The 15,392-nt window shown below is 43.7% G+C and overlaps 1 protein-coding gene across 3 annotated transcripts in view; it reads left to right on the top strand.

Moving 5' to 3' along the window:
• The window catches only part of Egflam (EGF like, fibronectin type III and laminin G domains), a 162,847-nt gene that overhangs the window by 65,865 nt on the left and 81,590 nt on the right, over window positions 1–15,392 (top strand). For 2 of the 3 annotated variants that reach the window (XM_050139062.1, XM_050139064.1), the window contains exons 2-5: window positions 1,647–1,759; window positions 3,454–3,537; window positions 13,587–13,704; window positions 14,121–14,256. In XM_050139062.1, coding sequence (XP_049995019.1) covers window positions 1,647–1,759; window positions 3,454–3,537; window positions 13,587–13,704; window positions 14,121–14,256 — 451 coding nt within the window. The remainder of the gene's footprint in view (window positions 1–1,646; window positions 1,760–3,453; window positions 3,538–13,586; window positions 13,705–14,120; window positions 14,257–15,392) is intronic. The other variant, XM_050139063.1, reaches the window with a different exon arrangement.

The raw sequence follows: 15,392 nt of genomic DNA, 5'->3' as shown, positions 1-15,392 counted from the left end.
ATAGAGGTCTACTAAAATGCTAGCCAGACTTATTTCTGAATGATGGAATTGTGTACATGTGTGCGTTCTCTAAATTTTGACAACTTTTAAATGTAGTTTTAGAAGTATAAAATATCTTATTTATGGTCATAAAATTGTTTAAGAAAAATAGCACCCTAGATTCTTTTTCTGTTGCTGTGGTAAACACCATGGCAAATGCAATTTAGAGGAGAAAGGGTTTATTTAGGTTATAGTTCCAGGTTACATTCCATTATTGCAGGTAAGTCAGGGAAAGGGTAAGTCCATTATTGCAGGCAAGTCACATCACATTCACAGTCCAACAACAGAGGGTTTTGAATGTATGCATGCTTTTGCTCACTTGCTCTCTCCACTCTTCAACATTTACCTTTCTGTCTGTCTGTCTCTCCATCTGTCCATCTATCTATCTATTAAGATGTATATGAGTGTTTGCCTGCATGAATATATGTGCACCACATGCTTACAGTATTCCGTGAAGCCAGAGAGGGCATTGAATCCCCATTAACTGGAGTTACAGGTAATTGTGAACTGCTATTTGGGTGCCAATAACTGAACCCAGGTCCTCTGTCCGAGCAGAGTGCTCCTGACACTCTTGCCATCTCTCTAGCCATCTTTTTCTCTACTCCCACAAGGTTCAGGATCCAAACTCACAGAGTAGTGCTACTCATAAAGAATGAACCTTCACACTTCAATTAACATCATTAAGATAATGAATGATAAACATGCACACAGGTCAACCCAGTCTAGACAATCCTCCATTGAGACCCTCAGGTGATTCTAGATTGTGTTAAGATGATAATTAAAACTGAACTTTACAGAACGTATTTTCAAAACAACCCATAAGTGTAGACAGAAGTTTCTGTCCTGCCCAGTCTTGCAGCTGTTCAGTCCCAAAGAAACACACAGAGGCTTATATTGACTATAAACTGCTTGGCTCATTAACTCAGACTTACTATTAACTACCTCTTACAACTTAAATCAACCCATAATTCATATCTGTGTTTAACCACATGGTTTGTTATCTTTTCTCAGTAAGGCATTCTCATCTTGCTTCTTCTCCATCTAGCTGATGACTGCCTCTCTGCCTTTCTTCTTCCTAGAATTTGCTTAGTCTAGTCTCCCTGCCTATACTTCCTGCCTGGCTATTGGCCAATCAGCGTTTTATTAAACTAATATGAATGACAAACCTTTACAGTTTACAAGAGTATTATCCCACAGCACATAAGACTATATCAGCTATATAAGCAGCTACATGTATGTAACACGCACACACAACAAATTGTTATAAGTAGATTAAAAACTGACCATCTTATTAAAACCTTTTCAGTTCTCAAGAGAAAGCCATAGAGTTTGGCCCATCCCACTAAGAACTGTAAATATCACTTTGCTGATCTCTAATGACCTCAAGTTATAGGATGGATCAAAGTTATCAGGCCACTTTATCAGCAGTGGGTTGGGAGTCAGGAATCTAATTCTAGTGAGATTGTCTGAGACAGATGTGGTATATCAGACAGTGTTTCATTTTCCTGAACTGTGATCTTTGTCTGTCAGTACACACTCAAATCTTGTATAAACAACACTGAAGATGGGCTACAGTGAGCTTCTAACACCATCTCTTTTGTCTGAAGCAGACAAGTTGGAGCCTCCTGCTGAGATCAAGATGGGAATCTTGAACTGCACAGCTTTCACCCTCCAGTGGACAAAACCAAAGTATTCTGGCCGTGACATCACTGGGTACACGGTGAGTACAGGAGCAAGGTGGATTCTGCTGTGTGTGTGTGTGTGTGTGTAGAGAGAGAGAGAGCGAGAGCCCATTTTCACTATGTTTGTACCTTCTGAACAGGTTGCATATCCCTTATCTGCTTGGGACCAGAAATATTTTTACACTGGTGACTTTTTTTTCCAGACAGATTTCAGAGGATCTGCTTAATCTATACTTAGATATCTTGAGGCTAGGATCCAAAGCTAAAGCCCCAATCTAATGATAGTTTGTATGCACCTTATACACATATAGCAGGAGACGATTTTATATAATTTTAGTGCATCTAAGTTTTCACTCATCACATGAAGTCAGGTGTGAAATTTTACTTTGTTATGTTTTGGTGTCATGACAGCACTCCAAATGCTTCAGGTTTTGAAGCGACCCGGAGTCTGGTTTCTGTATGATAAATATTCACCCTGTGTGTGGCCCTCTTGTGTTAGATCCTCTCGTGTTAATAGCTGCGTCACTCCCCTCTGTGAGCTGGTACCACCATTCACACACTGGGACCTTCCCAGTCTTTGCTATTTAGCAAAGGAAAACGAAGCAAGAAGAACGCAAAGTTTCTGCTGCCAATTGCCTGCCATCAACTTTCGATAGTAATGCAGAAGCAGAGGACATCATAGGGAGTCAGGGCGAGGCTCCGAGTTAAAGGGGCACACAGGTGAAGCCGGGGAGTGATCAGCCACTGTGGCTCTTCCACCAAAGACTACAACCTAGGTTGGACTACTACAGGCCCCCCCAAACGTTTTTCTCTGAAGAGTGATTTTAGAGACGGGGTGGCTCTAGAAATCAGGACGTTTCAGGCTTCTGAAATCTTGGTGACACCAGGAGAGCTGGCCACCTCAAGCCCACGAAGCCCTGCCCCTGGGGTTGAGCATTTCCTCTGGGATGGAGAGAAAGCGGCTTATTTCACTCGAGTTCCACCAACCCCTTTCAGTCTTTGTTGCATTAAAGAAGAGAGACTGTTGTTCGCGGTCCACGCCTTCTGGTCTTCAAGTGGCGATCTATTCTTGAGACTGTCTAAGCAATAAAACACCGTGACCAAATGCAACTTGAGGAGGAAAGGGTTTATTCCATCTTGCAACTTTCGGGTCACCCTCCATCACTGAGGGGAATCAGGGTGGGGGCTCAGCCGGGCAGGAACCTGGAGATGGAAACTGAAGTAGGGACCGTGGAAGAGTGCTACTTACTGGCTTGCTCAACCTGCTTTCTTCCAGTACCCATAACCACCACCCTGAGTGAACAGGGCCTACCCACAGCAATTGTCAAAAAGGAAGATGCACAGGCTTGCCCAGGGGTCAATCTTGCAGGGGTATTTTTTCAGTGGAGGTTCACCTTGCTGAAATTACTGCTGTCTTTTGTCAAGTTGACACAAAATGAGCAAAGACAAGGACTCATCTACAAGCATGGGAAATGAGTGCCGCATGAAGGTTATATTTTGGGGGAAGAGGGATGAGCTGAGTCCAACTCTACCCATCCTTCCTCACTGTAGGAGTCTTTCTCCATGCCTGAGCAAGCTTATGACCCTTCCAGAAACTACCCTTTATTCCCAGAAACTTAGTACTTCTGGGGCAAGGGGACATACCTCAATACCCCCACATTTCTGTTTATGAACCTTTGATCTTAGGGAAATGTTATCTCTGTTCTCACCAGGGTTTCTCCTTCTTTTCAAGGTGTTTGTCTCCGAGGTTGGTTCAGACAAGTCCCTCCAAGAGCAGTCACATGATATACCTGTTAGCCAGGATACCGTAATCATTGTGAGTATTCCATGTAGTCACTGGGGTGTTTGGGGCCTTGGGGAAATGGCTTGCTGCATATACTTCCAAATATAATAACAAAGGTTTCTGTTGGCATTCTCAAGTGTTTTCTGTGTGCACTGCTTCAGTAGCATGGTATCTCCTTTCCAGAAAGGCAGGCATTTGAGGAAAGGGTCCATCCCAGACACATTCCACTTCTTCCCTCAGTGAAATCAGCCACCCGACCGCCCCTCACAACCCTCCACTATTCTCTTCTTCATAACATTCAAGGCTGACATTTTTGTAATCTCAATAAAACTTTACAAATAAACATGGCACATCTGTGTGTTCCCAACTGGCTGGAGACATGATGCAGAAGAAAATGAGATGTAATCTGAAATGTATATTCACATGGTGCGTTGTTTATTTTATTTTTTTTTCAGCCCCGCACCATATGTTGGCTCCTCCTGTTTCCTGTCAGGATCTCTCAGGGTGAACTTTTTTGCTTTTGACTTTTTCTGGTTTGTTTCCTGTTTGCCCCTTAATCTGAAGGCTGGCGCTTCGGAACAGCTCCATAAAGCAGGACACCGGCTTTGACAAAACAACACTGTCATGATGGTGGTGGTGGCACTGTCTGTCACTGCCATTTAATAAGTGCCTGCTGAGTTCAGCACAGCCCGGAACCTATTTGTCATCTTCGATAAGCCGCTATTACTTATTAAGTGTCTGTCACCGCCGAGCACCGTCCCTCCTGCTTTATGTTTGTTTTTCTGTTTAATCTTCACAACTCTTCCATGACCTCATTCTGCTGACAGGAATGCTGAAACAGAAAGATGAAGTAACTCCCCCAAATCATATATTAGGAAGAATCAGCATCTCCGCACACCTTGGGCAGAGGTCTAAGCCACAAGCCACAGACCTGACTTGTCTTTACACAAGCTCTCACAGCCTATACGGACTAGCTATGTATTTCACCTTGCTTGCCTCTCCCTGTCATCCTTCAGCCTTAAACTTGTCAGCCTCTGAAGCCCTCAGGCTCAGTCTATAGTTGTCTCTGTCCTAAGTTGAAAGATTCTAAAGTTCTGCCTAATTCTGCCAGTTTCTAGTTCCAGCATCTTGCTGATGTAACAACTGGCATCGTGGCTTCTATATGTTCACCACAAGGTAACATGCAGTCCCTGTTTGGGGACAGCATTCATTTGGGTTAGCTTCATTTAGGAAATCATCTGGAACTTTCCATAAGCCCATTGATCCAGCCAAAGAGTGGGCTTTTTCCCCAGCTGTATCTCCACATTCTCCTATCACGCAAGGGTCACAGTTCTACCTGAAAACACGGTCAAGGTACTGACCACGTGGAGCTTTGAAACCAAGAGTCTGCTCAGCACAGGGGACCTGGGCTGTGCCTGCGACTCGGTGAGACCAAGTTAAGGCAGGTGTAAACAAGAAGACCACGAGGTGAGGCACAGGGCTTCTGGGCCTGCCCCTCCCATTTGCAGGTAGACTGTTGGCCAAAGTGACTTTGTCTATGTTTTGTGTCACATGGAAGGAATGCAATAATCGGACTGTAGTGAGAGCAAACAGAACTCTGACTTAAAAATCTCATAACGATATTAGATGCCATGCCCAATGCTCTGATGTTGACTATTCACCCCCTGTTATTTACATCCAGGCATTAGGGTGTCCTGTCAATTTCTAATATTCCAGTAACAACTGGTATAATGGCTTTGGTGTGTCCACTGCAAAATAACATGCAGTTGCTGTTTGGGGATGGCATTCAGTCTTAGAAAAATTCAGTCCATCCGGATGGCATGTAATTCCAGCTACATAGGAGGCTGAGGCAGGAGAATGTCGGTTTAAGGACTATTGGGCTACAGAGTGAGTTCAAGGATACACTGTAAGTTACTTATTAAGGCCAAAAAGAAAGAAGAAAGAACAAGAATGGAAAACGTAAAAGGAAAAAATGAGATGGAGGTAAAAACTCAATGATAAAGTACTTTACTAGCATGGGAGAGGCCCAGCATTCAAACCCCAATATACAAAACAAAACAAAAAGAAACAAGACTTATATTTACCCTGATAAAGCAGTTAGAGAACAGTATAATACCAAATGCCATTGACCTGATATTTAAAAGACAGGATTTAAAAGGAAAAGATAAATATTGACACAAGAAGTCAAGAGATAAAACTTGGGGTTGAAATTTGAAACAGAACTTTCTAAAAAGTTGGATTCAAAGGAATACCCTCCCAGTGGGAGGAACTGGTTTGGACCTTAAGGATGGGCATGTGTGTGTGTGCACATATGGCCAGGTGCCTTATGTTTGGGTGTGGGTGAGGACACTTGTCCAGTACACGGTACTCGAGTGGAATTAGAGACTCTGTGGAAAGACAGTAAGCCAGGAGGACAGAGTAGGAAGGCTTGCAGGATGGCTCTCCACGAGCTCAGATTCCTGGGCTGCCGCAAACCAACTGGGCAATCTTTCCGAGTTTCAGTCTCCCGCCAATAAAATAAGGATTCTAATTCTCCTCTTGGCCTCAGATAGTACGTATGGTTCCCAAGCGGTGTGTCAGACAGCCCCAGAGGTTTCAACAAAGCTGTGATGTTTTGAAACTTTAGGGCTGGCAAGAAGGCCTGATGGATGAAAAGAAGTTCCTGCACAACCTGGTGGCCCGAGTTTGTTTCCCCAAACACATGAAGGTGGAAAGAGAGAACTGACCTCACAAAGCTGCCTTCCGTCCTTCATGCGTGTACCATGGCATGCATGCCACCACATATATATCACACACACACACAATCATAGACTTTCAAGGAAAACAGCAACATCTCTGCGAATCAATGTTAAGGAGTTTGGATATAATTCCTTAGTAAATGGGCTCTGGTGTGTTTCTTTTGTTCCAGAGATGCTACAGACTGTTTCTGAGAAATTATGTGTGCCTGAAAGGAGAGAATTTGGGACCTCTGTGCTTTATCAACCTATAGCATACAGCTGTGGCGAGAACTAAACGAGGCCATGGCTGAACTGCTGCACAGATTGAGACCTAGGAAGGGTTTAATATAGTTCACATGGCAAAGAAAGGAGTGTATTTGCCTCTGCCACGCCTGTGGGCGGAGGCTAGCGCCCTGTGGGTTGCATTTAGCCCTGCAACTTTTCTCTTCCTCTTTAGATCTCTTGTACCTTCCCTTCTTTCTCTCTCTTCAGGGACCTTGATCATCAGGCAACTTTTACGTCTTCAGGAGACTGAAGTCCAACCACAGCCCAGGATCGGGGAAAGGGAGTTCTCTTTACCAACTTGTTGAATTCTCTACATCCCGTCGTCTTACATAAGGCCCACCGTAGATAACTAGTCCCAGGGTTAGCAAGTGGAGTTGTGACCATCTAAGAAGGACATTAGCGTCTTTATTCCTGGTGTGTTATCTAACATGGCAAAGAAAGGCTAAAGGGCTGAAGTCATTTGAACTCTGCTCTAAGATTACGGGAAGCTGATTGAAAAGGAGAAAATATTTAAACCCGTGAACAGCATACTGGGAAAGCCCCCCAGCCCTAAACCTCTTTCATCCTTACTTTAACTTCCCCAGAGTATCCTTATAGTAACATAGGCCCCATGGCCAAAAAGAAAATTGACTTGATTTTCCAGCTTGAATTTTAGGTAGGGAACTAGGTTGACACATAGCTAGTCGGATTGAAACGATGCACTGAAAGGGGAGAAACAAAGCAACAGATAATTTGACCAATGTAACCTGGATGGCAATGTGGAATCCCTAGAGATTGCTTGATAGAAGCTTCTATAAGCTTCTGATTTGGTTAGCCTTTTGTGTCCACTCTAGAAAGATGACTTGCAGCTCCACTTGGGAAAATAAAATAATGAAATCAAGCTATGAAAACTTGACAATATTTTTGAGAATTAGAGCCAGAAAATGGTTAGACTGGTGAATTTTTTACATTCTGATCATGCATCATCAGTTAAGTGTTTGAGCACACACCAGTATATGTATATTTATGTATTTATAAATTATACATGTAGGACTATACTAATATATTATGTACATTATAAAATCCCACAGAATCTTAACAGAAGAGATAAAACAGAAATAGGAAGGTCTGGTTTCTTCTGCTATCTTAGTTGTTTGTGTTGCTTACCTAGAGGCTCGGGGCAGTTCTTTGGACTCTACTGGTCTGCCTGAGAGAGAACATTGTTTTTTTTTTCAGGTCATATATAAAGTTAGAGAGAGAACACTTAGGCATTATAGGGTTTGTTTCTAGTTCCCACTCTCCCAGGTGAGCAGATGTGACCTTCAGCAAGGTCACCGAGCTCATCAGAATCTCTTTGACAGTACATGGATAGATGAACCATGTTTCCTGACTGCAGCTACATTGGTCAATAGAGGGCATGTCGAAAAATGCCTGTGCATCTTAGAGGGAAAACACCAAGAGTATAAACTCTCTTTTAGTGCTCAGGAGAGATTCCACACCAGGGGGATTGTAGCCCCAGGTTCTCTTCCATCCCATTGATCATTTCCCTTTTTAAGAATGTTTTCATCTACACATGGTCTCTCTGTCTCTTTTTCTCTCTTCCTCACTCTCTATCTCTGTCTCACTGTGTGTGCAGGCATTAGATTCCTGGGGATTCATGATTGTGCAGGTGGCTTCAATGAGCTCTCTCTATCCTGCCTTCCACCCCACGGCCCTCCCAGCCTTTTGTTCCCTCATCTCCATGGTCTGAAGTTGCTAACTGCAACAATAGGAGATTCTATTATGAATGAGGAGTGAATGATATGAAGAGGGAGAGTCCTAAGATCAAATTGTAAATGGAGGGAGTCTTAGGACACTGAAGGGCATTGAACTTTGGACAAACAGAGACTAACCTTTGATATTAGCGTGCTATGTCTGGAAGAGGAGATTGGAAAGACTAAGTGATAGGATGTTTTATAATGGAAGTTAGAGTCACTGTTGCTTGGGATAGTGGTGTGGTTATTGATCTAGTTTCAAAATCTATAAACATGTGGATCATAACAATGACCTCTCAAAGCTATTGGATGGGTTGAAGAATGCAGTAGTGTGCCCAGATCTTACAGATTCCAAAATACTGCATAAAAATATTTGGCTAAACCAGTCATGAGACGCAAGTGTGATGCCGTGGCAGTTCACGAAGAGGGCAAGAGTCTCAGGGAAGAGATATCTTAGTTCAGTTACTCGAACTTTCTCCCTGAGCTCAGTGAAATAAATGGCCTGCCTTTTAAAATCTCCTACACATGTGTGCTGGTGGACACGTTCATTGACAGATGGTCTTGGTGTTGTATGGACAAAGGATCCAACTTTAGGAAGTGATTTTTTTTTTGCATTCCAGAAAAGAATAGACAAATATGAATCAGGGTTGTCTTGCAGCACCCACCACTGCAAAAATCACACAAAGAAGTGGAAAGGGAGGGAGGGAGACTGCTGGGTTCACTCTGGCTTCTCCCAGAAAGCGTCTTCAGTGCAAATGAAGTGCAAGAGAGAGGAACGACTCGGCTTGTTTTCAGACTTTGACGAAGCAACAGAACAGAGGAAAAACCTTTTTTATTTAAAGAACAACATATTAAACATTTTTCTCCAGTTCCATGAAAGGCTAGAGTAGCGATTACAGGATATCCAAGGATAGGCCTAGAAAGATTTGTAGAATTGTCTGGTATTTTACTAATGATGCCACAAAATTCTGAGACATTCTGTCTGGGAGAAGTGTCAGCAAAAGAAATGGCAGTAAATTACTCCAGTTCTTTCTTCACAGGCCCCAACTTCTCACTACTCGACCTCTACCAATTAGGCCACCTGGTTAGCATGAAACAGTGGCCCCCTGTCACTCCCCTACCATGTCTAATGAGCCGTTTGAGTCCTTGCCAATGCATATATGCTGCTTCGACAAATAGAATTTTTCTAGGTTTTTATTTCTGATACACTCACATTTCTGATCTATGAACATTCATGTTCATAGTTAAATTAGTAACCTAGATTTCAGTGTTTGTAAGTATTTGTTATTTAAATAATAATAAATAAATAATAATAAGTGAATAAATAATAAGCACCACAAAATATTTTCAGTATAGATACGATTCCATTAGAACTCGGGTTTTAGAGTCATAGTGAGGCAGGCTTGAATCAGTACTTTGTCACTTAATAGTATATGTTCCGAGAAAATTGAATTAAATAAGGGTACATGCTCAAAGACAAACACAAAGAACAAATAAAACGCCCACCAATGGTAATTAATGATAGTGAGATTTGGTATCAACTCCTAGCAAAATCAAGAACAATCTATGAAATGATATAATTTTACGCCATTTTCATATACTGTGGGGACTTCCAGGAGAAAAGGTTTCCACAACAAAAGCCTGTAGAGCATTCACTTGGTGTGAAAGTATTTCTGCTCAGTGGGACAAGCCGGGAGTGTCAGTTGGGAGAAGAGCAAAACCTAGGTTTTGGACCCACACACTCGCTCTAGACTCTGCACCTTTCAACTTGACCTAAACCCTGGGATAGAAGGTAGAGGTAGGGTTCTAGGAAGCAGAGCAGGAGGGGCACTGTGGACACAGACCTCATGTTAAGCAGAAATCCTCTGTGAAGGTGTGTGTAGGACAGAGAGAGAGGAGCAAAGGGAAAGACTAGAAACAGACATCTTCTGTACTGCCGTAGCAGTGGCCCAGACAAGGAGCCAAGGGAATCTGAGATAGAAACGGAAGAATGGGGTCAGATCTGAGGACATACATGGTTGTGGGCAAAGGACACTCAGCCATGACTTTGGAGTTGTTGACTGCAGAGCCCAGAGCATGGTTGCTCTCTTAACTTGTTTTGGGCTGCTAGAACAGAGCATCATGGGTAATTTATAAAGAGGAGGAATTTATTTGGCTCATGTTTCTGAATGCTGGATGTCCAGGAGCACCACAGCCACACTCCTCAGCATCCGGTGAGGGCTTTCTGCGGCCTCGTCCCATTGTGGAAGGTGAAGGAACCCGAGAACGTGCAAGAGTGAGAGGGGCCAGCTCGCCTCAATTTATACTTTCCAATATTTATGTATTTATTTTTGTTTTTTTTTTTTGAGACAGAGTAGCTGTAGCCCAGGTTGACCTCAAACAAACTACTTATGTACCTTGACTTTCTGAGCTTCCTGCTCTCACTATCAAGAGCCAGTTCCTTCAATAACCAGCCTCTTCCTGCAATCACTAGCCAACTCCCACAGTACGTAAAGGAATTAATCCATTCCCGAGGGCTCTGTCCTCATGATCTAATCACATGGGACGTGGCTCAATCTCTAGCATTGCTGTATTGAGGATTCAGGTCTATATTAGTTGATGAACGTGAACTTGAGGAGGATGTATTAAAGCCATGGAAGGTACTATTGATCATGATGGAGGGGTCAGTAGTTGAGGCTCTTGTCTTGATGAGGTAATCTGCTATGCTGGGACATCCTGGCTCTTGATTTCTTTCTTTCATTTCTCCCAAATTCACTTATTCCATCATCAGAAACCCCACATGAGCATGAGGAGTGTGTCTGGCAATCGTGTGCTAAGCCCTGTAATACCAGGGGAATAGGAAGTTCCATCCCGTCCTTGTCCTTAACCGGGTTGGGAGAAGGTGACAAATGACAGGCAATTACAATACAAGGTGAGCAGTGTTAAAATTGAGGCTCACCAAGGACACCAAAGAAGCCTAGAGGAGGGGCATCTAACCAGACTGAGGGCCGGGGTAGAGAAATGAGGTAATGTCTCAGTTGAGTCATGAAAGATGGGCAGGGTGAGCCAGGCAAGAGTAGCGAGAAGGACATTTCATGGAGAGGAGCAGCAGGTTCAAAGGCCCAGAGGCAAGGAATTGAATGGCATAAAGTGTGATCGCTGCCAAGTTGTTAGGTATGACCGGAATGTAGAATGCCAGGAGGAGCGATGGCATGGAGGATGTTAGGAGGATGAACGGGGGGAACACACATAGGCTGTGCTAAGGGGATTTTAAAATGCAAAGTGATAGGATCCGATTTGAGGATTAGGAAGGTAACTTTAGCATAGCAGTATGGGTGTACAGTCAGTACTTGTGGTAGACAGCATCAGCCTATTGTCTTCATTGTGAGGGCTTAGATCTAAATGACTATTGGGATAAAAATAACATAGACAGAGTCCAGTGGGATGAAGAAGGTGTCATCAGCTACCCTGATCACTGACTGGGTGATGGAGAGGGAGGGGGACGGAGATGTCAGTGTCAAGCTGAAGCATCTAATGATATTGTGAATACAAATAGAATGTGCGTGGCCCCAGCTCTCAAGCAGTTCAACGGTTTACGACCTGGAGGAGCAGTAACAGTTCGCCGTGCAAGTTGGTTGTCCCTTGTTCAAATGCTTCGGATCAGAGCTTCAGATTTAAAATATTTTTTGGTCTCTCTCTCTCTCTCTCTCTCTCTCTCTCTCTCTCTCTCTCTCTCTCTGTGTGTGTNGTGTGTGTGTGTGTGTGTGTGTGTGAGAGAGAGAGAGAGAGAGAGAGAGAGAGAGAGAGAGGAGAGAGAGAGAGAGGAGATAAGGTTGAGATAGGACCCAACTGTAAACACAAATCACTCATGTCCCATCTATTCCTAATCTCACAGTTTGAAGATAATTTCAGGCAATTTTCTTAGTTCACAAGTGGTTTTGTCTGTCTTGTCCCATGAAGTCAAATATATAGCTTTTGACTTTTGATGCCATGTTCGTGTTAGAAAAAAAATCTTTGGTTTTTGTCATTTTGGATGAGAAATGTTCAAGCTATGTGTATATAAGGACCAAATTAGTAGCAAAATATTCAGTAGGTGTGATCACCAGGTTTAGGTGGTCCAGAAAGGTGTGAAGGAAAGAACTGGAACCCTGAAGTGAATGACGAACCTAAGTAAGCAGAGGAGAGTCATCGCAGATCCCGGACAGTGGGTACCACAACCTGCTTCTTGAGCATGACCTCCGTCCCAACTACAGTACGGTACACACACGATCCTAATGCTATGACCATACAAGGCAGTACAAGTCCATTGCTGAAGAAGCTGGGATTCAGCAAGTTAAGTGTGAATAGCACAGATAGAGAAGGGTGGGGAAATCAGGGTTCAGCCAGAACAGGTTGGCTCCAAGCGGGCCTTCCCACAGCATTAACTACAGCTGCATCTCCCTCCCACTTAGCACTGTGGAGACGCCTCGTCCAGGAGCCGAGGGAGCAAATCTTCTTCAGTGGGCTTTCCACTCAGTGTTTCTGTGAGGAAGTTCACACGTGCATCCATTGTTAGTTCCAGCAGTTCTCAGGGAGCAGGGAGCAGGCAGCATCAGCATCACTATCAGCATCATTTAGGAACTTGTCAGAACTGCAACAAATTCTTAGCCATTCCTCACGCAGGACTCCAGAATCAGGCACTCTGGGAATCAAGCCCATAATTTACCTTTAGAAAGCTTTCCGGGTGATTCCATCCATTAAAAAAAAATTGAGAACCAACATTCCCATCCTTTATTCTATGGGCACAAATAAAAACTCAAGTTTGCCGTGTGGCTGGCCCCTCAAAATGGCAATCTGCAAATCATGCCAAAAAGCATCCCTGAGAAGTCCCTTTGTGAGCCGCAGCAGCCCGAGGGCAGCAGGTGCTGTTAAGCTCCGGTTCTGGGTGCCTGTGGATTCTAGTGAAGATTAACCCTCCAGACTTGAGAAATACGTTGTGATGTTTGGCTTTGTGCAAATTTTGTAACTGGGTCAAAACCTAGATAGAGCAAACCGTCTTTGTCCCAAGCAAGTACCCAGAGATCCCAAGATAGAAACCTTACAGAAATGGTCCAGTTCGGTGGTTCTGAACCTTCCTAACACTGAGACCCTTCAGTACAGTTCCTCATGTAGTGGTGCCCCCAACCACAAAACTATTCCGTCGCTACTTCATAACTGTAATGTTGATATTGTTACGAATAATAATGTAAATATCTGATATGCAGGGTATTTGATTTGTGACTCTGGGGAGGAGGAGGGTGCGTCCGACCCCAGAGGTTTAAAACCACTGGTCTAGAGTGTCCAAGGAGAGCTCCTAATTTTTCCACTTTTCTTGTTTGATTATTGACAGGAGGAAGTGATTGGAGATTTGAAGCCAGGCACCACATATCGAATAAGCATAGCTGCTTACAGCCAGGCTGGCAAAGGGAAGGTTAGCTATCCTCGGATTGTGACCACTTTGTCTCAAGGTAAAATTCGGCTGAAATCAACTAGTGATGGGAAAGCACACAGACAGAAGTGTTGGAAAATAAGTGGCAGCAACGATGGGTATTCAGTTTCCTTGGGGTTAAGTACCAATTACAACATGGAAGCAGATGAGCCACTGATAGGAGATGGGGTGTGGCAAATGATTTTCAGGGGTACACATCGTGGGTCACAGAGACATCAGAGCCCCTGAGCTGTTTGTTTGCCAGTCAGAGGTTCTGGGAGGAGGGAGGCAATAGTAAAAGAAATAGTAAAAGTTATCAGGGCTTTTTAGTGTTTGGCTTGTGTTTTGATGCCATACCAAGTAAATATGTTTCAGTAGTAGCATGGGCGCCTCTTTTTGATGTAGCCAACCTCTCCATCGCTGGCCAAGTCTAGGTGTGTCTGTCATCCTGTCTAGATTTCTGCCTGCCTCCTGAAGCACCCCATAAGCCACACGTCCTTGTGGTTTCTGATTCCGAGGTGGCTCTCTCTTGGAAACCCAGAGACGATGAAGAAACTGCCCCAATTCAGTCCTACTCTGTGGAGTACATCAGGTAAGTCATAGGGCGAGTCACAGACCACAGCTGCAGCACAGTTACTCCCTATGTGGTGTTAATCAGGGTGTGGGATCTTCACTGGATTTCAGCCAATGTGTGTTTAAGGTGGTCCAAAGTCATCGTGGACCATGATAGCCATTAGGCCAGCACTTATCCCTGAATATCTTTGATGAGTAGTCATTGGTGACACCATCTCCTCTACTTCTTCTCTAACCACGGTTCGGAGTTCTGAAAGTTCTTTCTGTACTGTTACCAATAAGCTGGCCAACATTTCAGGCTTGAAACTTGCCCTTCTGACTCTAAAGTACTGTATTTGTATTAAATATTTGATGGCTTTTCTCAGAAGGAGAGGGAAGAACTCTTTATATACAAGCACCATGCACTGTGCCTCCCAGATCCATATTTCTTTGGGGCAAGTTTCTGAGTTGGACTTCAGCTTTCTTCCCTTCTACCTACATCTTAAGTTCTTGTTCCTCAGTTTGATAAACTGTAGAAATTCATGTAAAACTCGTGATTGTCCATGCCTTTGTGCAGCTTGCTTTCTTTCTTTAAAGAAGAAAAGTTGAACAAAAGGAATCCCCAATGCAAGGTCTTCAGCCTGAATTTGGGTCTCCATCTGACTCTGGGTAGAAGCTGAGTGAATGAAGTCGGTCTGCCTTACATTAAAGATGAGGGGCTCCTCTGAGGGCTCGATGTTGTGGATTCATAAAGAGCCTCGGCAGGACCTTGCTCCTCAGGCTTTCTGAACCCGAGCCAAAGGGTCCTGTCAAGATTTGATGAGTTGTTTTTCTGTCCTGACCTCCCGGTTTATTCCTGGGCTGTGGGAAACAGACATTTATGTCTTCGAATCTTGTTTTCAGGCAGGACTTGCTGAATGAATTCCAAGTGGCAGAAGCAATAACATATCAGCTTCTGTGACTAGAAAGTCCAGTGGCAAGGCTGAAGTCAGGGAGCACTAGATCCATGCCAGCTCAGCAGTCTGTGCCCATACATTGCTCTCCTCCATTGATTGACTTTCCAGCAGACTTTCCCATACCCTTAAGTTTTGTGGTCTTCAAGCTTAGCAAGAGAGTATGGATTTCTTCTTGGATCCAGAAGAATTTTGATATGTATTCTGACTAGCCAAGTCTCAG

This window comes from Alexandromys fortis, unplaced genomic scaffold, assembly GCF_014885135.2.
Source record: "Alexandromys fortis isolate MF-2015 unplaced genomic scaffold, M_Fortis_MF-2015_v1.1 scaffold_37, whole genome shotgun sequence".
Taxonomy (NCBI): Eukaryota; Metazoa; Chordata; class Mammalia; order Rodentia; family Cricetidae; genus Alexandromys; species Alexandromys fortis.
This window is presented reverse-complemented; position numbering and strand designations above follow the sequence as displayed.